The 25,640-nt window shown below is 30.8% G+C and overlaps 1 protein-coding gene across 2 annotated transcripts in view; it reads left to right on the plus strand.

The window, feature by feature from the left end:
• Positions 1-10,576, plus strand: part of LOC100575654 (neuropeptide Y receptor type 2-like) — a 78,446-nt gene extending 67,870 nt beyond the window's left edge. The window contains exon 4 of one of the 2 annotated variants that reach the window (XM_003242064.4): positions 8,244-10,575. In XM_003242064.4, the coding sequence (XP_003242112.1) occupies positions 8,244-8,836 (593 nt within the window). In that variant the 3' untranslated portion in view covers positions 8,837-10,575. Of the gene's footprint in view, positions 1-8,243 lie in introns of both variants that reach the window. The other variant, XM_029488803.1, reaches the window with a different exon arrangement.
• Positions 10,577-25,640: the final 15,064 nt, after the last annotated feature.

Consider the following 25,640-nt stretch of genomic DNA (forward strand, 5'->3'; position numbering starts at 1 on the left):
ATTTATTCTGATGAAATTGACAGTTTTTGGAACAAGACTTATAACATTATGCTAATTAATTTCCCATTTTAGTGCGTACCACAATCTAATTTCAACTATATTTAAAACGTTTCATCAATATATTTGAAAACAAAACAAATACCAAATTTCTGAACTACTTAATACATATATAACTAAAATTAGGGTAACTATTTATCAATTCTTAAAAGTATTTCATAACTATGCGTATTTTATACCTAATTTGACCTAAACATAATAATTAGACATACCACACATACGCACACGTCTACGCCATCACAATATTATATACAAGTAATGGGTTTGATTAGACTTCGACTTATTACAATAATGTATTAACTTTGCTTATAAGATTTAATCTATCCAGCAGCAGAAACTTGTAACTTACTCGGTAAGTGTTATGATATTGTGCTTTGTCAAAAATTAATTTCTACCGAATAAAAGTGGGGACTGTACAGGATGTAATAGGTAATAACATGTAATTATAGTTCGTAACGTGCTTCAGAAACACTTGGTTTAATTATTTCTTTAGATTATTTGTCACCGGAAAACTTTAGTTATCAGTATTATTGTTCATCAGACGCGTTCATACTTTGTTTTAATTATATTAATTTATCCACAGGTATCTTATGAAATCGATATCTCGTTGATTTCGTGACGTACCTATATGCGTTAACTGTATTAAAATGACTTACCTTTAATATAACAGACAATTAGAAATTAAAAATCTTTTTTTTTTATTACTATTAATTTTATCGATGGTAACAATTTTTTTGACTATGCAACGAGTCGATGCACGTATCATACTATTATAAGTGACATATTATTTTTTAATAATAATAATGAATAATGGTGAAATAATATTTAATATGAAAAAATGTATTCTTACTCGGTACGGTTTCGCTGCAACGTCTTGACCCAATGGACAGCGGAACAGCACGGCTTCTGGTCTAGACAATGTTCCAGACTGGTAGTTGACGCTAAACGCCACGTCCATATACGCTGCAGGGAATCTGTACTTAAAGAAGATTTACGCTGAGCACGTCATTTTACAAAAAAAAAAAAAATATTTTTTTCAATAATAACAGTAGTACGTTATCATCGTCTAATAAAAACTTTAGTTGGGTTTTTATTAATATAAAAACAATAGCAAACTTTCTATATGATATTCTTCGAAGTTGATCAAATACGTTATAATTCTTGTAGAACAATATATATTTTCACTCCGTAAGATAATACCGGTATCATAAATTATAACGATACAAATGTGGTTATTTATTAGATTACAGAGCATAATCCCAAGTATCCTAATGATTACTTCTCGCGAGTAGGTTTGTATTTTTAATTACCATATTATGTTAATTTGAGAATAATTATTAGTTAGATGCACATCAAGACTAGGAGTCTAAGATGCGTTTTTAAAATCTGTGAGTAAGGAAATTTTTCACAAGGAAAAATTTAATTTATAAGTAATATGACAATATTTGCATGGTTAAATATCAAAGAACTATTACCTACATGTATTGCATACACATTTTTAAAACAAATCATTTATATACTATATATCACACTTTTTATTGTATATAGTATATTATACACCTTGGCCAAACTGATTTGTAAATTAGTGGCTATAATAATATGAACCCGATGTCAAAAAGTAAAGTATACATTAGTCACAGACTATTATAGTATATTTATTTTTACTGCCAAATTCTTCCTCATAAAGTAAAAAAACAAATGGAAAATAAATGTAAGCTCGACATCGCAGGTAGATACAATAAGACTTGAGTTCACAAATATCTTCACGTTGTTAACTGTAAAGTATTTTAAACTTTCCAGATATGGTATCGGTACTTTAATATGCATTATGTTAAGTTATTTCTATAGTGCATTCGTCGATTTAATACTTCATTGTGCGTAAACGACTTCAAGCATATACGACATGAACGATGGATCAGACAGATATTATGTTAATCATTTAATTTAAATTGCCAAAGGCTCGAGGCGCGCTAAAATAAAAATAAGAATGGAAAATTCAAATGAGGTCATTATATAAGTCATTGGTCATAGGTCATTGTATAAGTACACACACACACACACACACATACATACACGTATAAATACAGTGAAATGGTATAGTGAATTATAAATACATATTTTTTATGATGCTTGGATTTAAAATACCTACCTACTAAAAACCACTAATAACGAGTTGTATTTTTGTTGAGAAAATGTTTTTTCAATTTGTAATAAATCAACATTAATTCACATTAAAATTAAATTTTTATGACAAGTACGAGACAAAATATAACAATCGTTGAGTCTGGATCATATTTGACGTGTGAAATTTTTCTCTAATAATATCTTTTTAATTACAATTTATTAAAGATTAAGACAATTATTCGTAATTGTTCACTTTATTCTTCTTCTTAAAAATACGAAATGAGTTGATGACATTTTAATAATTAATTATTGTATACGTTCTATTTTCGTAAGGACTCTGAATAACTTTATACGTGCATCATTTAACTTTTTAAATCAAAACTTACTTGGCAAGTTGGGTGTACATTTATATCAACATAATATCGGTTACGAGTTACGACGTATATTATTTATTGAATTGATGACTTAATCCTTAGTCCTTACTAAGAAATTGAAAGCTATCGTAAATAATATGCTATTGGTAGGTAAGTGATTCAAAAAAAACACTTTGAATAAGAATTTTTTCAATAAACTAAAGTAGTTAGAACGTGGTTCGAGCATGATAATACGATACGAAATATTGTAAACTTATACGTAACTGTAAAAGGTTTTAAAATATTTTAAAATAAACAACAATGATATGATCGTCATCGAGTTTATACATTATATTCCTTTTCGAGATTTTAGTCTTAGGATTGCAATAATTGCTATATACAATGAGTATGTTTTAAATTTGTAAATTCTTAACACGTTAAACTATACCTGAAAATATTAACTTAGTTTGTCAGTATTGACGATTTATGTGTGATGGATTGTTCAAAAGAAACAATATGTTAAATTGAAAACGCACCAGGTGTAGGTATAATAATATTTATTTTTTTAAACTGAAGTCACGTTGTCTCGCGTACTACTTGTCTTGTTTACTCAGTTGCTACAAAAAATATCAAATATATATAGACGAGTTGATATTTTGAGGATAAATCAATACCATGTAATATCGTGTGAGTACGTGTGTGCATGGAACTCGGCGGTTAGAATCTTTACAAGACCATTTTATTGTTAAACCTACAGGAAATCAGATTTTTTTTTATAAAATGCGGGTGGTTACAGTTACCACACGTATACATAATATATTTGTTTAACAAAAAAACATTTTTTTTTTTTTCCATTAATAAATAAATCTGACTCAACTAATATGGTCTTCATTGTGTGTATATTTTCTATATTTACTTTACCAACGACAACATCAACAACAAAAGACGAATAAAATCGAAAAGGGCAAAGACATTGGATAAAACATGTTTCGTATTTTATATTTCGCAGACTGCAGACTACATATTATTATTATTATTATTATTATTGTATGGAAACTTGATTAAAGGGCGTAGTCGATAAATTGTATACGGAAACACCTAATTCGGAAAATGGAACTGTTATGTTTTCTGCAAATGTTTTACAGTATACACTATACATTTATAATACGTTTTGTTACATGAATTATTTGATAGCTATTGATACATAATAATATAGTAAATGTACGCGTTTCGTTAGTAAGATTATAATATATTATGTTTGTGAAGATCTAATTGGGCAAGTTTACAAAAAATATTTAAAAATCAAAATCACCTTTATTTAATTACCTATGTTATTTCTGTATATTTTTTTGCTTAAATCAGTATTGTCAATAATACCAACAAATACATCATTAGTTTTTATCATTTTATTGCTTTATTTGTCACTATCGCCTGTTTGAATACATTTAATACAATATAAATATTAACTTCAATTTACTATACTGAAGGAGAAAATATAATTTTACGAAATAAAATTAAAATTACAATCTGTGATATTGTGATGTTATTTTTCAGTTGGCCTCCATTTTTTTATTTTTATATATTTTATCACAATTTGTGTATGTTATGAGATATTTAACATTCAACTTTGAGAATATCTATTCAAATAGTGTTTTGTTTAGATATTAATAAACAGCGATTTATACTTGAGCTTAATATATTTCGGCAATATGAGATTATGTATTAGGAATAATAATATTGAAATTCCGATTAAGATACAGCAAGAAACCGTATATCGGGGACCGTGCGTTAGGTACATTTACTTTGAAGCAAGATAATGGTATGTTGCCAGTTTGTGATATTAAACTTGAAAGTAATAATAAATCATAACATTCGTTAAAAAATACGGATCTCTTCAAAGTACCAACTAATAATGGTTTCGACTTTCGTCTGTAGTCTGTAAATGCAGTATGCCACATAAAACTTTTTGTTGAATCTTTCCGTCGAAACCAGTGATTACAGCGCACTATAAATCATCATTGAAGAAACCAATACGTGCGCATGCTTCAATTTTTTTGGAGCTTAAAATGCAAAATGCAAAATTAGTTTTTGATTGTACAAAAAAAACGATCTAAAACAAAAACTACGAAACTCGTTGAACATACAAATAGTCGAAACGTTTCATAATTGAAATTGAATGGCCCAATTTTTTTTTTTTTTTTTTTTTTGATATGTGTTACACTCTAGTACGATAATCAATGGCAAGCGTAAAATATATTTTTTGATATACATATTATACTATGTTAATTCGTCGATACGTTATAAATTACTTACCGCGAGTGCCGCTAGGGATAATTTTTATAGTTTTGTGCGACACAGTAACGATAACACATCATCTTGTTGAGTCTGGGAGCCTAAAATATTATTATATCTTACTGACCGATTACACGTTACAATCGCCATGATAACCAAACAATAACAAAGATGAATTTAATGTTGTATAAGTCCTGGGTTGCCCCTATAGCAATCTCATTATACTTTTTTTAGATTTTGAGCGTAGCGATGAACGTATTAATGTTACAAGACATATAGGTATAATATATGTACCGATTTATCCACACAACTTCTTGATTTTGTTGTTTTCAGAGAACTTGGTCATACATCATGGTATCTCCGGTGACGAGACCAATGGCTCATTGGCAAAATCAACATCCTCCTTCGACCATTCCTATCCTTTGGTCTGTCTTTTGTCCAATATTAAAAATAGCGTCGATAAATAAATTATGCTTCAATTGTTTGAAAATTCTTGCCTCTAATTTTTCCACTTGGTATTCTCCCTATTCGATGTCTCCTATCATACATCCATATCTTCTCTCCCTTCGTTTTATAAACAGAAATATTCCTGCAAAACATTTCCATTTTCTCTTTTCTTCGCTTTAAACATACCCTTCTACTCGCCCTAAAATATGCTCCCCTACCCTTCTGTACTCGGCCCAATTCTCCATTCACCACATTATTTTTAACCATTCATTTGCTTTCTACCAATGCAATATTATTTCGCTTTAATTATTCCTCTTAATATCCCAGGAGAAGAAATAAAACTACTATTTTATGAAACAATATCCACACCAATTGCAGATGGTACAAAGATATATCATCATATTGAGGTTTAATTAATTTAATAAAAAATTCCGTTGGATTCGAAATGTATACTATAATATAATAATATGATATGCTTTTTTTGTAACGTAATATTATAGATTCTATGGATTTAAAATATTGATCAAAAAACCTTGAAACGAAAATCAATTACTTACATCGTTGTAAGGATTTTCCATACTACCGCATGAATTAGAAAGCCCTAAACGTCTGTTGAGTAAACGACATTGTGTATTTTCATACGAGGTAATGCATTCTGCTATAAACTATGTTCGTGCGGCAAACATTAAATATTAATTTTTCGCGGAAACCCATTTTGGGTAAAACGGTCAGGCACAAATTGGGTGCGCGTATTTCATGTAAACGACAATATGTAAACCGTGTAAAGTTTTTGCATTCATAAAAGAGGTCCCTGAGGTAACCGAAATACGGTCGTATCGTAAGGTCTGTGGGTATACAACAGCCTTATTATACGGTAGTTCCCCAACATCAATTCGGCGATATTAGATTGGACAGTATTGTTTATCTAATCGACAAAATTTGCTCCGTAAGCTCGAAAACAGACTTTCGGTTCGATCGTACTAGGTCGAAGTACCAACTGTCTTCTGTTTGACACTATCGAATGAAATACATTGAAACCTCACCAAACGGACACCTCCAAATAACGGACAACATTTCAGCAACCGGGAGTGTCCGGTATTTAGAAAGTTGGATTGCAGACAGTTTGCTGTAGTTGGTTCCCGAGAAAACGCCCGCTATTTGGAAGTGTCCGCAATCGGGAGGTGTCCGTTAAGAGATGTCTCACTGTATTTCATTCGATAGTGTCAAACAAAAGTTGATTGATACTTCAACGAATCATTTAGCTTTGACATTGTATTGTTTTGCATAAATTCCGGTTTTCATACGTTTATTTGTGATACCAAAAACAAGGCAAACAACAGACGTGTTCGAAACACACGATACTGTATGCCTGGAAAATTCGGATTGAAAACAAAACAAAAAAATCAAATACTTAATAAAACAAGCTGCACGTTGGTGTCGGATATGTATATTATTTCATAGTGAAACGAACTCGCGCGATCAGTATAGTACGAATCCGTTACGTGGATTGGTATATTATTATTATAATACGCTTGTAAATTGTAACGTTTAAAATAAGCTCGCATGTTTTTCCGTCAAAAACGAAATCTCTCGTAAGTTATTTATGATGCTCCGTTATTCGTGGTCATAAATATTAAAGTTTCAAAACTCCAATAAGTGCGACGATTTACGAGTGTGAAACTTTAATGGAGCAAAACGAAAACACTAATAACAATAACAATAATAAATAAAAACAAAAAAACAATTCCCTTGTATAATACACCTATTATAATATACCGTGATCGCATCATAACCGTACATGACCATACATTGCATGGTCACATTATACGTATGGTGGTACCCCGCTTCAAATTTTAAAACAGGGCTGGTGGACAAATTTGGGGATGGGGGGAGGGAATCGTCGCCGGTGACGTGACGGCAAACCGTTCGGAAACCAAAAAAACTTTATAGTTAATCCAGCGGGATAATTTTCATGATTTATTTTTTTTTCATGTCGTCGTATCTACATAACAATATCATATAATATTATAACTACGGCGGTGCGCAGGTCACGATGGGCCGAATTACGGTATTATAACACTTCTGATAATTTGACACCAATTTATTAAAACGTTAGAACATAAATTATAATATACTATAATAATACGGTCGAGAACTTCAACAAACAGCGATAAGGGTCATATATTTTTTTTTCACCAGGTATACACTTCGAGTGAATGATGATAGGTCGCTGGTACCTAACAGCTTCGAACAACTTCTGGGTTCGATCTCTCTAAACCGGATCGACACCTCCTTCAAAAATAAATTTGATACGTAGTTTGAATATAGTTACCGAATATAAACGGTTGTTGTATTATTTATTATCTCGGATTAGCTGTACAAAATGAAAAATCCATTACGGTCGGTACAGAAATGAGACATGGTTTTTCGTTTCCTGAAATAAAGTGGTGATTTTTATACTCATTTCCTTTAACCGCCACCGTCCGTACCCTATGTAAAGCGTTTCTAAAGCTTATACTTACTTAGACTTGCGTCACTCGACGACCACGCCACTAACGGAACGGAATCATATCCCTTCCTAAAAAAAAAAACAGTTCGACATTTTTCATTGAAAATAATTCAAATGACTGTGGATATTTCCGTTTTTTTTTTAAAAGTTTTCTGTTAGGTTAGCGTATTATACGCTGTTAATTTCAATTTATGTGTGAGTTATTTTAGAACCACCTGAAACAATAAACAAAAATAGAACTTCCCTTAAGCTGACTGCAAAATTAATTATTGCTGGGCAATTGTGGTATCATGTCTTCATCTCTCTGAAAACCCCCATGTCAAAAAAAAAATGATCGCACAGTGCTGTTCCTAATCTGATTATATTCCGTGATCGTGCTTCATTGATATATTTTTATTTCACTATTGTTTGAAAACGCTTGTATACCTGCATCACTGATTGTTTTGTGTGCGTGTTCACAGTGCGGAGAGAGCTGAGCCGGAATAAGCGGACCATGTGGATACTGTCATCGATCGCAGTGGTGTTTGCGATCAGCTGGCTACCGCTGACAGTGTTCACGCTGCTCGTCGAATTCCAGCCGCACCTGATCGATTCCACGGACGCACTGTACAAGGCGTTCGCGATCGTCCACATGATGGCCATGTCGACCACGTGCACCAACCCGCTGCTGTACGGCTGGCTCAACACCAACTTCCGGCGGGACATATCCGGTATATGTCGACAGATGTGGTATTGTTGCGGTGACCAGAAACCACCGCCCAGACGGAGGCGGTACCCGTCCGTGGCCACCGACTACCGCGGTCCGAACGACCGGCGGCTGGGGCTTGGGTCCGAAGCCGCCGGCGGATGTGGTGGCGGAGGTGGCGGTGGCGGCGGCTTCGGCGGGGGTGGCGGTAGCCGGCGGCACCAGATGCACCACGACCCCGAGACCACCGGCATGTCGATGGTGGTCAAGAGCGACCGGAGGTTCAGCACCAGCTACCTGACAACGCTGACTACGATCACGTCGCGGTCGCAACCGGGTTCCAGCATGGGCCGCGTCGAGAACGTCTAGAGACAGTATGGTTTAATCGTCGATGATTTACTATAGTATATTATACATTAATAATAATAATACGATAACGATAATGATGAAGTCTTGCCGTTCACTTCGGCGGGGCGTGTATACTATAATAGTATAATATTGTTATTCGGGGGGAAAAAAACATTAGGGTGGCATTGTGATGCTATTACAATAGCCAAAAATATTATGTTAGAATAACGACAAATAATAAGACTACTTACGCGTTGATAGCACTGACGGTAACCTACGGCTGTAGGACGCGTCGCCGGGTTACCTGCCGGTTACCCTGCAAGCATACTAAATGTAGGTATACATGAATTTGCCCATGTGCCGACGAAATGGTGCTAACGGGTGTTTTATTTTTCTACTATTATAATAATAAAAATAATATGAAATTATTAATCCTAAAGTTCGTCAGGAAACAAAAGTGTTGAGTACAGGTCTCGGCCCACGACATATTTTTTGAAAACATGTGCAAGTCGCATTTTAGGGCAGTTAACGGTATTGGTTTGACACAGAAATTATGTTCTATACATACAGAGTGATTCACCAAGTATTCTCACTTCTTGTTTGCTGAAACAATGCGTTTATTTAAATTCTGATTTTTTTTTCGAATCTATAATATTACGGACTATACAGACGTACTAAAATACCGTATTTTCAATTACTTTGATTTATTTTGTACTATATTTTAAGAAGTACCCTGTGGCGGTACAAACCTTTTTTTTTTAAATAACAGCCACGATATTTTACTGTAAGTTATTTAGCAGATGATTTTTTTACAAATTTAGCCTAACCTAACCTAGCCTATTTAAATTGAAATTCTAACACGTAGTTTTTCAAGTTATTACACATTGTGCACAAAGGATAATAATCTAAGATAAAGGCTTTAATGATATAATAATTTAAATAATTAATACTTATAAATTACCGTTTTATAATTTGTAAAAATTGTCTGAGTAGGTATTATAGTATGTACGAGATTAAATATTACATCTATTTTATATTTATGTAAAACCATTTTAAAGGACTATTATCCTTGCGCATACGTTTTAATAACTCGGAATCTATTCGTACCAATTTTTATTTAGAATTTATATAAAAACAATTTTTAAAAAAATTATACTACGGTCTTTAACTATCCTTGAAAATTAAGAATTTGAATAAAATATGCATTGTTAGAGGAAAAAAAGAATGGTGAGCATTTTGGTCAATCATCCTGAATAAGTACACCCCAAGAGACACCACGAGGATAGAAATTCTTAAAATTCAACAGTTTTGAAAACTCTCAAAGTAACAGTTTTTTTTCGCGGTGTAGAGTCATTAAACTGCTTCTAAATAATTTATTTTACTCACTTATTGTATATATTATATTATACTGTAGTTGTTATTATGTGTAAAAGAAAAACGACATTTTTTAATAACTTTACAGCGTAAAAATGACATTGTTAAAATTAATATTTTAAAAACCATTATCCACGGTTCAAAAAAAAAAGTACTTATTTTTCATTCAGTACACAGTTTAGAGTAAATGTATTAAAAGAACTTGAGTGAGTATACTTTAAATTAATAAGTATTCATCATGTCTAAATTATTAATAATATTTTAAATTAAAACTAAGAATTCGAAAAATTTTTTCAAAATAATATTATTATTATATCAGTCTCGATAACTATATCATCTTCTGAAGTTAAAGTTATATAAATATAATATCATTAACTCATAGAAAAACATAACATAATATTATATTTCTTGACATAAAAAGTTATGGCTAATTATAATTAGTACAAGAACAAAATTGCTTTAACTTTTTATTTTTAAGAAGTGGTTTGCTATTTTTTTAGAATATGTTAATTTTTTGACAAAACGTATAGTTTTTACCAGTCAATCATTTTTTTTTAATGCAATACCATTGAAATGCAAAAGTAATCATTTAAGAAGTCACGTAACTGTTATGGAGCTTAAAAATATATAGACTAACGCAATTCATCAGTTTTAAACTTTAACCATGTATAATAATAATTATTATCTAAAAAAAGAGAAAGAAATCAAACAATTCATACTCTGCAAAATTGAAATTTCGAAATAACATTCCTAAAATTTTAATAAAGAGAAAGAAAAGAGGTGTTTTTAATTCAGAGCATAATTCATAAATATGACGTGGGCTTGGAAAAGTTTTTTTATTAAAATAAACTAAGAACTGAGTTCAAAAAGCTAATTTATGTTTAACGAATGTTTAATGAAATTATCAATATTGATTGGAGACGGTAAAGCTGCTACATAGTGAACCAAGTTAGTATCTTCAAGTATAATATACTTTTAAATGCATTTACCATATTATAGACATTTCGTATACCTACTGTTAGTTTTGTGTGAATCAACATAATACTGTAAAATAAACCTTTAAAATAAATTACGTTATTCCATTAAATGTTAACAAAAAAAATATCATGCGTGTACTAAATTATTAAAATCGGTTTTAAACATAATTTATACATAATAATATAATATTGGTGTTATTTTTAATTTACTTTTTTTTTACTAATCATCATTATATCGTCTTAAACATTGCATTCATTAATTCGAAAATAATCAAACAAAATACTTGAGTTAGGTAATTTACATTAAACGCGTATCCGACATGAATACGTTTAAAATATTGCGTGTACCTTCCGAAGTCTCACTGCAGACTGAGTCCTATGTAACTTTTGACTGATAATAATAGCGAGTTTGTGCGCCGCGTCTTGACGGGTTTTGTTTTAAAAACCCTCCAGGACGCATGTCTTGTCATACAATTTTCTAATTTATAATGTATGAAAAACGATTATAATTATACGGTTTGAGTTTGGCTAGACAGTACGCCGACGCGTAGTAGATTAATGATTATTAACATAGCATTATAATCAATGAAACTGCAATGTAAAATTATGTAAGTACTTTAAGCCACGTGTGTATTATAATATGTATTATTATTAATTTATTTTTTAACATTTTATTACATAACGAAAATTATTGTTGTTTATACGAACGGCGTATAACTGAATAACAAGATTTAATAATAGTATAATATTGTACAGCTCTATTTGGATTAGAGCGCAATAACCTATATTGGATTTAAGGGGCAAACGGACAATCTTGGGACCACACTACAATCATGTTTATATTTTAACGTATTTTGATTTGTATAAAATTAATTTACTCGACTTATCTTCGACATTGTTAGTATCCATCCCGATCCCCCCCGTAAACGTTCGCACACACAAAATATGACGTGTGAGCAGAATTGTTGAACCGTTGACCGAAATACCTCACTCCAAAACAACGCGTGTATTCCTGTCACACCAGACATGCATCGATCATATTATAACATAGGTACCTATGCTCTATTCGAGTCGCTCGATCGACCGATAAAGTCTGTTGGCTTTCGTAAGTTTTCCCTCCCATATTAGGTATAATACCGACTATATGGGCGCATAGTAGGTATACTTAGACACCACAAAGCGTAACTCACGAAGTGACCTTTATTATCACATCACAGTGTTATGATGGGCGAGCGCTTAAGTCGGTGAACTCGACTTGAATAGAGTGTAATATAACAGTATTTTAATATAGTATAATGGTGTGTGTATAATTCATGAATCGACGTTAAGGGCCCTGGTTCCCGTTTTTCAAATTTTCCACAATTCTACAAGATTTGAAAATTAAATTTTATATTTTAGTTTCCACTTCAATTATAAGACTTTTCCACTAATCTACTACATGATACCTATTTGGGGGGGTGATAGGGTGTATTATATTGAAAAAATGACTTTAGGGGAATAACTCTCAAGCTTTGTAGAATTTTCGGATTTTGATGACTATTTTTTTATCTTAAAGGTAGAAGACTTCCTACAGCCCGCATCGATCTCTGATTTTGTATTTTATTTCAAATAATTGTATTAAAAATTTGTAAAAAAAAATGCTTTTTATCTTGTATTTTTTTAGACATATTATAAAGTTTGAGAATAAAATATTGAAAAACAGAGATCGATGCGGTCTGTAGAATATTTTCCTCTAGCAATAAAAAAAAAAAATACGATATTTGGTTGATTCTACAAGGCGGTATCGTTATTCCCGCAGCAGTGGCGCCGAAGTCCATGGTGACGTTGGGCCGTGGTCCGACCTCTTTTTTAAAAAATGTGGCCGGCTGGCCATATTTTATTTACTCCATAACTTTAATATGAGCATGAGTATATTTAAACCATGATTATGAATAAATGTATATTAAGGGTACCTCTATATTAAAAAATAAATTAAGGTATTGAGGGCGGGAAGTTTTAGAATTGCCCAACCACATTTTAAAAGCTTTGGCGTCACTGTCCCGCAGAGTGTATTTTTGAGGACAAAATGGCATCGGCACCGGGTTCCTTAACAATAGCTGATAGGTATGTGTTTATAGCGAAATAAGTGACGGTTGGCGGACATGTGTAAATCGGACTATCGTTGTTATAATATTAGATAAGTGATCATTTAAAAAAATATATATATATAGAAATTTTCTGCCAAAATCATATAACCGATGCCTTAAGAACCGTTCAAACTTCATAGTAACCTGGAAATAGTTATTTTGAAAACAATCTCTTACCAAAGCACTGCCATAGATACAAATACAACTATTCTACGATTATGATGTAGTTATATAATACGGTAAACGCGTAATTCCATCTTAATTTCACTAACTGCTGGTAAATGCACAATTAAGATATCTCTCAGAGTAAAAATAAACTGTATATAAAATAACTGTATGAAATAGTTTTGATAAAATCTAGTTTTGTCTTCTCGAATTATGACACTACAAACACAACAATGAAAACGGTTTCGGTTTTTTTTTAAGGTTTTTCTAATTTTAACTTACGCGATTCCATTTGAAACTTTCCTCTTTAAAAAAAATGTCGCGCGTTTGTGACTTTAAATATTTTGTCAAATTTTCCGACAGACATACGACATTCATCGTAGTTTTTTGCTATTTTACCGGCGACTTGGAATTAAATTTATCCAAATTTCAAATATTTAGTCAAAATTCGCTACCTATTACAACTACACATTATTCATATGTGTAGCTGTATATACTTGGAAAGTTTTGAATATTTTAGTACACTTCTGATGGGGCAAATTGATGGGGTAAAATATAAAACAAAAGAGTCGTGAGTCGTGGGATAATTTTTCATTAAACAACGCCGACGCGATATTTTGTGTTAGTAGATTTATCACCAAATTAATCTCGTAAGCGGCATATTATACAATTGTTCGTAAATCCAACGAACAATGTAATATATAATATACATGTATATTATATTATTATCCAACCCCCGCGTTATAATTATTGAAAATTAATTTAAAAAGGACACACCTTTGTCAATGATAACACGTGAACTTGATGTTAATTTACCGTGTTGGTTAGCGGCGACCAGTGTTATCCGCAGGCCATTGTGTTCAGACTAATTTAAATGCACATACAACTCATAACAGGTAGGTACCTACATCATCAAGCAATGTTGGGCTACACTCCGAGTATGGATTTTTTATTTTTCATCAAATTATTCAACACCCAGAGCTGAATAATATTTAGAAATTGTACAGTTATTATTCTTTTTCGACAAATTCACGAACATCGGCATCTGGTTAAATTTTTTTGGCAGAAATTAAAATCTTATAGCAACACCGATACATGTCCGTATTCAGGTACTCCTTATTCGGCGTTGATGGAATCGATAAGACCGTAAGAGAAAGACAATTCTCAACACAGTTCTCTCTCATCAATTTTCACGAATATCAATTAAAATAATAGGTATAGTTGAGAAACAGTATATTTCCTGTTGGATAACATACACACTAGGTACCTAGTATCATACCTAACCACATGTATTAATCCAAATAAGCTCTATTTCACCTACGTTTTTTGCCTTAGGAATGTTTATGAGAATTTACTGTAAGGGAAAAACCGTGTTAACTTGATATTTGTACATAGACATCTATTTGAAAGTAAAAGTCACGTCAAACATTTCGATTATTTAGATTGTAAATAATATTAAAATAAAAATAGTGACGTGTGTATATTTTATATTATATTAATATAAGTATTATTGTTATTATTTAAAGAGGGGTTATACTTTTTTTCCACACAACTTATTTTAGATCACTCAATCTCCGTTGTAATGTTCAATGTTACATTACGAAAACATATTTTAAAATAATGTATAATATTAATAATAATCAAGTATTAACAAACATTTCGAGAATCATCTCGGGGATTTATTTAAACGCAATGTAAAAATGTAATTATGTGTCTAATATATTGCAATAAAAAAAAAATCGTAAAAATGTATTAAGTATATATATGTATTATTATTATTATTATTATCCATTTATAGTCACGAGTTTTAACTAATTAGCAATATTAGTGACAGGAGAACAGTAAGTTGATATAATTATTGATTTTTTGTTTGTTTAAGAATAACACCCATTATAATAACGTATGACTGCATAATATAGAAAATAATTATTTTTAAAAATACGATTAGAATAACGATGACGGCAATCGATGAACAAAATGATTTGTACTTTTTGTAGTTTGTGACTTATTATCGTATGAGCATATTATACTTTACTATATTATATTGTAATATTAAATAAAAATAAACTTTAGTTATTATTGCTATTATTATAATTAATTTATTGTATTTATGTGTTTATGAACAATATATATAATAACCTATTTTGTATTAAAGTACTTTATCATCAATATTTGAAAGAAAAGATGGTTTCGAGATAAAATGTTATACATATAATACGATTGTAATAATAAACGACCTAAAGTATAATTGTGATTTTATTTGTCTTATATATGGTGTGTTAGTTGTGTTAGTTCATTAAAAAGAAATATGATATAATATTCATTTATAATACCTATCCATCGTTCTAGCATACATTTACCGTAATCACTCGTAGCACTTAGACCGTAGTCGAAAAATAATCATTAATTTTTTTTTTTAGTCAAGACGTTCCTTGAATGGCTTAAATCTTAGCACTTCTACAATTTAAAGACATTACGGTTTATATAGAAGTATAAACCATATAAAGTGATTCAGGTAAGGTCCACTCAATCCAGACACGCTTGGTTAGGTAAAATTACAATGAAAACTTATTTTAGAAGCTATAACTTCCCAAATGGTGCAACTGCCTTGTATTAAAACTCCGAGTTTAGAAGTTAGAAGTTATAAATACAAAATTTATAAAATTAAAAATTATTAATGATGTCTTAAAAGTTTACGAAAATATCAAACTCCGTGAGTATTAAAAATTTAAAATAATATAAATTGTAACCTAAAAAAAATTAGCTCTTGTAAAACCTGTAAATTGTGACTAAATATTCAATCTTTGAGATTGAAAATTAAAATTTTATTATAAGTAAAAAATATTACAAGTTATGCTTTTCAGCTTTTTATAAATAATAAACGAACAATTAAATTTTAATATTTATCTATTTTTTTCTATCAAATTCAAATGTTGAAAACAAATTTTATATGAGTAGGTAAGTTGAATCAAGTCTTTATAATATTATTTCTTTCTAATATAATATCTATTTGTGAGAGAAGATGAGAAAATGAAAGAAGAAATTAGATCTTTTGTTGTTATTGGTAACTACCTTTTTAACATTCATAAATTCAAATAACAAAAAGTAGTATGCTAAGTGACATAATATGTTTCATACTTGCATATGAGATGTAAAAGATATTGTAAAACACAAAATTGGTTCAAATGGTTAACGTCCATTTGAGCATTGGTTCTTTTATAAATTACTGTTCGTACAATCATGTTTATCTTCATACCTACCTATATACGTTTTATTTAAAACGTATTTTCACAATTTGTATTTAGATTTAATGTACTATTCTAAATGTTTTTTTATATCGTTAGGTAAAATAATAAATTTTTTTGTGTTATCGAGTTTTGGTAGTTTTTTATTTTTCATACTTTTTTAGTCACCAGGTGTCTTGTCTCATCATTGTATTATTCAGATTTAACAAAACAATAATACAAAAATACTATAATAAACGGCGATTTACCTAACAAAATTGGCCTCGTCCTAATAATAATTGGTTATTGATTACCCGCGTAATAAGTAGCATTAAGGTACGAAGATCGCCCGCATGAATCCGAATATTCTGCAAAGTACGTCAAACAGTTCATCAAGATGGCCAATAGATGGCTTCAATATCGACCGCAAAAGAAACACCCGAGTATCGTATTTGACGAAAAACGTATTTTAACAGCAGTAGTTGTAGTTGACATCAATTAATTTTTTTTTTAATAAAAGTCAATAATACGGCAATCGTTGCAAATTGTTCGGCGTTGTGTATAGAGATCACTCAAATTGGCAATATTAATTTTACAACGAGTTGTACCTGTTGTACAGGATGACTGATGTTTTTTACACAACGATTGCTTCGTATTTTGAATAGTTTCTCCGTACGGTGCACCTCACGCTGCTTTGTTTTCTTTTATTTCCGGTAGTTAACACTAGTTTTTCATTATTTGTGATTTATCATTATTTCTAGAACGGAAAACAAACCATTTTTCTCGCGCACAGCCACTGTCCTTATGAATGTAAAAGCTTTACATTTTGTCCTTCAATGTCAATAACGTTTTTTTAAAACGTAGAAACACTGTCACCGTCTGTTTTTCCCTTTCTTCGCCCTACATTTCGACAATACACATTTCATAACTTTCTGTAATTCACCCGTCACGGGATATATTTTCTATTGTTTCGTCGGAACACGACGTTTTGTTTTCAGTCATTGTCCCATCTAATTTATCACTGTCCGCCGCATCTTTTGAAAACACATAACGCCTATGATGATTCCCCTGCACAACTGCGTTTCTCCGAACAACTATCGTCGTACCTCGTACGTTTTCCTTTTGGGCATTATTTTAAACCGTACAATAATACGATATCATAATATGCGGTTTGAGCGAAATAATAATAACGATCGCGGTTGTATCCGAACGCCGGAAGAAACATATTTTTTCCAATAATTATATACAGATCACTCTCATAATGATAATCTCATCTGAAATGAAAATACAAAATGAAATCGTTTTATATATAGGGATTAGACATTGGTACTATCTATATACGCGTATAGTCTGGTATCTACGCCGAACAATATTAAAGCCGCAAAAACCCGTGTAGCTTAAATTGATTACGTGTCAGTAACACACAAACACGACCTATTAAACTTAATAAATTTGTTCTCGAAATAATAATATATACATGGAACCGTACACAAGTTCTCAATAATAATAATAATGCATTAATGCCCACCCTTCTCAGACATTAAATAATTTCCAATTATCAGGCATCACTATTGTCATTATAGACGTGTTGTTCTACAACGATATTGCGTGTAAGCAAATTTTACGAAAATTCGTGATTAAATTCAAAACGGTTCTTAAATGTGTACGGTTTGAAATTGTTTTTTGTTTTTATATTTTTTATCATCGCATTGTAAAATATTAATTACTATTTTACTTTAACTGAATATAATAACAATATATCGATGTACGTGGTCGGTATTTTAAAACTAAAAAAATGTGGGCAAGCGGTTGTCGCTCTGCTGTACAATAGGTTACAAATGGGTCACTGTAATGGATTGTGTCAAATTGGAATTCAATGATTGAATGATATCATATCATTGTATGAGAAAAACGAATCTGAGCGAAGACGAGAGTCAGCCTATGAAGTTACTAAGTATATTTGATGATATAACTGTGAATAAAGAAATGTATATATAACCTATTTATGTGAGAGCTTGCTTTAAATGTCCAATCTTTAGCTATAAAAGTTGAACATTTTATAAATTTTTAACTACAAAATAATTATTAAATTGTATGATACATTTTGTCAAAATCTGAACTTTAAAAGCTTATAAAAAAAATTGTGCCTATGTATTTTTAATAATTTTCAATTGCTATAGTAATAATATATCTGGAACCTTGTATTTAATTTTCACGCTTTTTTACCCAACAAGTAAAATTTTATTGAAATATTATAGAAAAAAAAATACAAAATTAAAAACTGAAAATGTCAAAACAGCTCAAAACGAATCAAAATAATTTCAAAATTTTATGATGTATAGAAAATGAAAGTATAAACGTTCAGTTAAATTGTCATGTATCTACAGTTATTCGTTTTTGAATTACAACAAAATAAGAAAATCGCTAGGTACATGAGAAATCGAGTGAATCTAATATTGTAAAAATTTGAACTTCAGACGCTTTAAGGATCCTTAAAATTTAATTTGACTTTCCGGTAGAGATTTTTTTTTTGATAAAATCTAACGAATATAATTGTATTGATATTTATTATAGAAAAGAAAAAACCAAAAAAATTGGAAACTGAAGATATCCGTAAACATCTCAAAATAAGTCAAAATATTTTGAAAATTATAAAGTATATAGAAAATGGCCAAAATGCTGATATAAATATTCAGTGAAATTTCCATGTATCTATGGTCATTTGGCTTAGAGTTACGCACCAATAACAAAATGTTGACTACCCCAACGCATCAAATGGATTCGTTTTCCCATCGAACAAGATACTGAAGTTGAAAATTAAAGCATTATTTCGACTGACTAATTATTCTGTATACAGACACAAAAAATAATTATAAAACACACACCATTATAAAATCAATACATTCATCGCTCTGCTCAGAATCTGCAATAACGTTTAAATTGTGATTTCATATTATCCATATTATTAACATATGAATATATTTTAACGATATTATAACTAATAATAATTACTGTTCTATATAATATTTAAGCAGCAACACAAGAAACTTCTGGTATCTAGTCGGTACAGGTATATTTCCTCAAATTGAGAGAGTAAATATATTTTATGAAAAATAAAACATGTACAAGGAGTAAAACTAGTATTTTCATTGCTGTATCGCTACCGTTTGGATCTTTAAAATGTTATATAATAATACCCAACGGCCTAATTTTGGGGCCACGAGTGTTATATCGAATTCAGCTCATGAAATCGTTTTATTGACGATACTGACAAGCGATACAAAATAAATAAAAAAAAATGTATGAAAACATTATACACCAAAACACTGTTGTAGCTTTATAGGCATTTTTTTTTTTTCATAACCCTTCGCATTATTATGTCTGTTTTTAGAACCGTAAATATTATATTACAAAGTCAACTTTGGACCTCGGCGCGCGATGTCACAAGGCGTATTTTTCTGGAAAAAAAAATATATATATATATATATTTCATTTTACGACGCACTAAAACACCAAAAACTCTCGACGAACGACCGCTTCCGACGCCGTCACGCTTCCCCGCTGCGGTACGTTAAATATTACATTGTTATAATATATATATGTATAAATGGGTCACCTACCTTCGCCGTACCGGCTGAATTATAATAATAATAATTAATATTTACGTCGTAATTATTATTATTTACGGCCCGTGGACGATTCGCCGACGTCTCGGCAGCGTACGCTCACCGTAATAATGATAAAAATAATAATTATAATTTTATGTTATTATAAAATCATCGTGACGACGATTTAAGCCCGCGGTGGCGCCGCAGTGACTACGTCGTAGTAAATAAACAATATAAACCGCTGCTCGGAAATTATACGCTCTCGGCGATCGCAGAGAGGACCACTCGACAGTTAACATTTATTCGAACCGTTTAAAATATAACAATAATTGTTATTAATATCAATTTCGCCAGAAATATCGCTTCCGGCGGAACAACTTAATATATAATAATATTATAATTATAATTATATCATCTTATTATCAGAGATTTTTTCGCGCCACCGCCTCTAGAACTCGGACTGTATTAGTTTGTTGATCGTTAACAGTACGACGGCGGTGTTCGTATGTATATAGATAGGTAGTTGAGTGGTTGAGTGCGCGACAGTGATGACTTAGCGATCCCATCAAATCTTTTTTTTAAATTTATAATAGGTAATTATTTAGATTTTTTTTCAATTATAAATATTTTAATGCTACTCTGGCCAATTTTTGTCACTTTTTTTAAATTTTACACTACATGGCAGCATTATATAGGGTGATTTTTAAGCATGCTCACCCTATTTTTACGCTTAAATTATGCATGTATCAAATCCTGGTTTTTTTAATTTTTAAATACATTCGACGACAACATTTTCGAATCCTTGAGATATTTTGTACCACTTAAGGATGTTCCTGGGACAATACAAACTTCTGTTTTTCAAACCAGAACCCCCTTTTAATTATCAAGTAGATATTTTCTTTTGAGAATTTAGATGCATCAAATAAAAATTCGAGTGAGTAGTTTTTGAATTACATAACTTTGTTTAACAACGATAATTATATTTCTATGGTAATGGGTTAAGTAGATATGGGGGCTTAGACGGTTTGAAAAAGTTAGTAATTACTACTGATCTATCAATATAAATAATTTGTAAAAATGATCTTTATATATAATAAATACGACATTTAGTATTACATATGAATTATATAATAATTATCATATAATTATCTTTATAAAATTATTTTCAGGATTATTATTCGTAGGATAAACATATTAATAACTCAGAAACTACACACTAGAGTTTTGATTTCGATATGAACATCAGTATTTTCATAAAAATCATTTACTAAATTATTTTCAGTCAAAAGGGGTCCCTGAAAAGAACCCGGTCCTCTTTTAAAAACAGAATTTTACATCGCTGCAAGACACGCCTTAAGTAGCAAAAAAATCAACATGCATTTAAAAATTTGGTCCTTAGGTATACTTAAAAATTGTGAAAAATCAGAATTTAAATAAATGTACAGTTAAAAGAAAAACGGGGGACGAGCATGCTTAAAAAAATAGCTTGTATAAAGGCTGTTGCATCTAATTTTGTATTTATTTCATTATTTTCGGTCACGGACAAGAGTCCAAATACAAAGTATAAGTAATTATAAAACACATTTTATGTTCCAAGTTAATACAACAATGGCCTATTAACCACTAATTATGACCATAAATTGTTTGATGCTGCATAAGCCAGTGTTGCGCTCAGACCCTCAGTTGATATTCAACGTCAAACGTACACCATAATAGTGATTGGTCGAAAGATTCATCATTCGCGACTGGCGACAATATTATCATTATTTTCGATTCCGGCTGTGTTTTCTACCGAAATAGATCTGTCATAATATTATGCCAATATTCTACCGACTATCCTAGAAATCGGAAGACTTCTAAAAATGTTTTTGAATCCGTCGCGGAGTTTACGTTTTGAAAACCACTTTTTTGATTTCGAACCCATCATATCCGGGTTCATGACTTTATGTTTGTGATTTTTATAAAATATCGACATGTAACTATACGAACTGTGCATATGGATTTAGAAATTAATTTAAATGCATACGTAATATTATCGTTGATTTGAATATTGCTAACTGCAGTAAAATAAAAAAATATTATATTACAAACATTATTGTTATTAATTGTGTGATCGAGTAAATGTATACACAAAGTACTGAAGATTTAAAAGTGTTTATTTATAGTTCATAACAATTAAAACTTTGTTATTGCTGCTCTGAATATGCCATATACCTGCATCATCAAAGGGAAATTCGCTGTAGTTTTTTGAAAATATATTATGGACCTGAGTTTTATTTAAATGGCGAGACGTCTGATGGGGACCTATAGATAGTTATAAAAGTGAATAAAATTTACAACAGCCAGTGGGTATGCCCCATTATTGCAATTTCGTAAAAATGTCGACCTACAAGTATATGGAGAAATCCATAGTGTCTAGTCGAAATTTTAAATTGTATATATGTACCTACCTAAAATGTATAGGTATCTTGATAAGTATCCTGTCACAACTCACAACAACTGTATATTTTGTTTCTTGCCAACTAAAACAGTAAATTATTTTCAAAAATGGAAAACTATAGCTGTATTACAGAAATAATTGATTAAAAGAGTATCGATGATTACATATTTGATATTAGTTTAATGCCAAAAATGGAGCGTCACGCGTTTGGGCGAATTTTTAAAAATTGCAATGTGTTTGGGCACTTTAGCATAATGCTTTTGGGCGAGTGATAGCTGCTTTTTCAAAATCTGAATGAAATTTTCGTACATTAATAATTTTACCTGTTAAAGCAAGACACAAATTTTTTATTTCTAACCACATAGAAATATATTGATTTTCAGATTTTGATGTCAAAAATGCATATACTACGGGTATGTAATAATTATTTTTGAAAATGTGTATTGTATATAATTGATAAAAATAATTAAGAGCGTAATTAAATGTTCCATCGCCAAAAACGTTTTCAGATTCACAAAGATGTTTTAAGTTTTCAGTACACGTAAACAAAACAATTTGTTTTTCTCGATTGACGAAACAAAATTGTTCATTATTAGTTTTAATATCGATTTGAGTTTCAAATAGTTGGTCGAACGCTTCATTAATAGTTCTGGGAATTTCGGGAAAATGTTTTCTACGAATCCTATATGCCGATTCTCTCAACAATTTAAAGTCATTATGAACTATTACCTTCTTAAAAACGAGATTAGTGTCTTGAATTTCTTTACGTATTATCTTATTTGGTCTTGCATGTAAGTCTTCTTCGGCTTTCCTTTTGACGGCAGTTCTAACACACTGAACGGCTAAATTATGATCAGTAGTTGATTCGTGCTTATGTGTATTATTATTTGAAAAAGCTAGTATTTTATCGATGGTAGAATTCACTAAAACACTCTCAGCACATTTTCTGTTAGTACACCGAAAACGAAAAGACCCGTTTTTCAAGTGGTTAGATTCACTAAAAGTATAATTTTCAATAAATTGAAATGCATCGTTTATTTCGTTTTGTATCGAAAATATAATCAATTTGAAGATCCATATTTTACATAAACACTATAATAAAATTATTACAACTTCACGTTTTCAATGTCCACAGCGAACTCATAGGTATTTTAAAATATGATAGAGTGATACTGCCGACCTGCAATAAGACTGAGCCATATCTAGGTTGATATAAAATTTCTATAGAATAATATTTTTTTCTTATAATCATTACAATTTTATCTTTTATATTGTGTCGCACTGCACGTCAATCACTTGTTAAATAATATCGTAGATTTAATATAATACAGTAAGTAACCACTATTTAAAATTAATTATTATCTTGTATATTAATTGTGGTATAAAATATTATATACCTAATCGGCACAATTAGTATAATATGTGATTGAGAATAGGATACATAATTTATTACGTATTAATATTTATTAATCACGTTAGTGAAGTAAAAATTAAAACTTAAAATTAATTATAATTTATTTATTTTTGTATTCTATTAATGATAACCTATATTAAAATTAATATAATATTTTGAATAGGTTTTACAGGCTTTTTTCTAAGTATGGGACCGCTTTAAAATGGTCCAGGGGCCTTTGGAGTTCCAGGCCGTTCCACTGTGTAGTTATCGAATCATTGTGAAACCCTCGTTGTAACTAAATTTCTAACCATAAATACATTACAATTTACAAGTTTATTTTATTCGTGTAGGTCAGGATACCTGATTATCTAATCATTTACATATAATTCTATACGCGGATATGAAATAAACATAATTGTTTTTATATGACGAATTTCGCCAACCCCTCCACCTAGAGAGATGAATTATAATAGTAATCTCGGTGAAAAATCGTCAGCCAAGACCGTCAGAGAGGTGCATACGACTGTGGGGTGTAAGATAACAATAATTGTTTCGTATTTGTCGATCGGGATACGTCATCGTAATTCGTAATAGTATATCTCGTAGAAGATAATAAGTAAACTCGTTTTGCATTTTTACGGACTCACAGCCGAAATTTGACGTCCATCGAGTCGGTACAGGCGAATCGTAATATTACGCCGTGCTCACCTCAGGTTGATATGTCGTTGACCAATCTCCACCCACAACCCATCTTCCGGATATAAATTTTAAGAAGTAAACTTTAAGTATGAAAAAATGGCTATGTCAGACACATATTATGTTATTAGGTATCTGTTAAATGTATTATAATAGGTATATGCTAAAATCGTTTAGAAATTATTCACTTCGGTTACAATAGTATTCAACTCTCGTTCTTATTTTTTATTTACGGAAACCGATAGAATCACTGCATCGGGGCGGATCACATTATATGTATACGCTAAATTTCGATATTACAGACATCCATTTCACAAGTATAAGTATACAGTTTTTTTTTCTTACGGTACGGATTTCGATTTTTTTTCGAATGAGACTGAATTGTTATTACGACAAGTATACCGAGTATACTTTATAAATCCATTTTCTTTTCTGGAAAATAACCGAGATTAAAATATTCCGAATATTGAATATATGTACGGAATTGCATGACGTAAACTCGGAAACGAAACGAAACTACAACGGTGTTGTGTATTTTAAATTGATGGAGGAGCGGTGTACTTAATGTAGGTATGTCACTTATATTTTGCTTCTTAAGAGGGCGCTACACCCGCATGTGTTCTCTCTGTCATACAAACGCATAACATAGCAAAATTGTACGCTCGGCACATCACGTTTAGCTCTGTTAGCTTAAAAATTAGAGTTAATTGACCTCTAATAAAATTTAAAGGTAAGATTATTATCTAGTGAACGGTGAACCACGTAGGGTTTTTTTATATATGAATTTTAAAGCAAGTTATGATTATGTTGAAATTATAA

Source organism: Acyrthosiphon pisum, chromosome A1 (assembly GCF_005508785.2).
Source record: "Acyrthosiphon pisum isolate AL4f chromosome A1, pea_aphid_22Mar2018_4r6ur, whole genome shotgun sequence".
NCBI classification, from domain to species: domain Eukaryota; kingdom Metazoa; phylum Arthropoda; class Insecta; order Hemiptera; family Aphididae; genus Acyrthosiphon; species Acyrthosiphon pisum.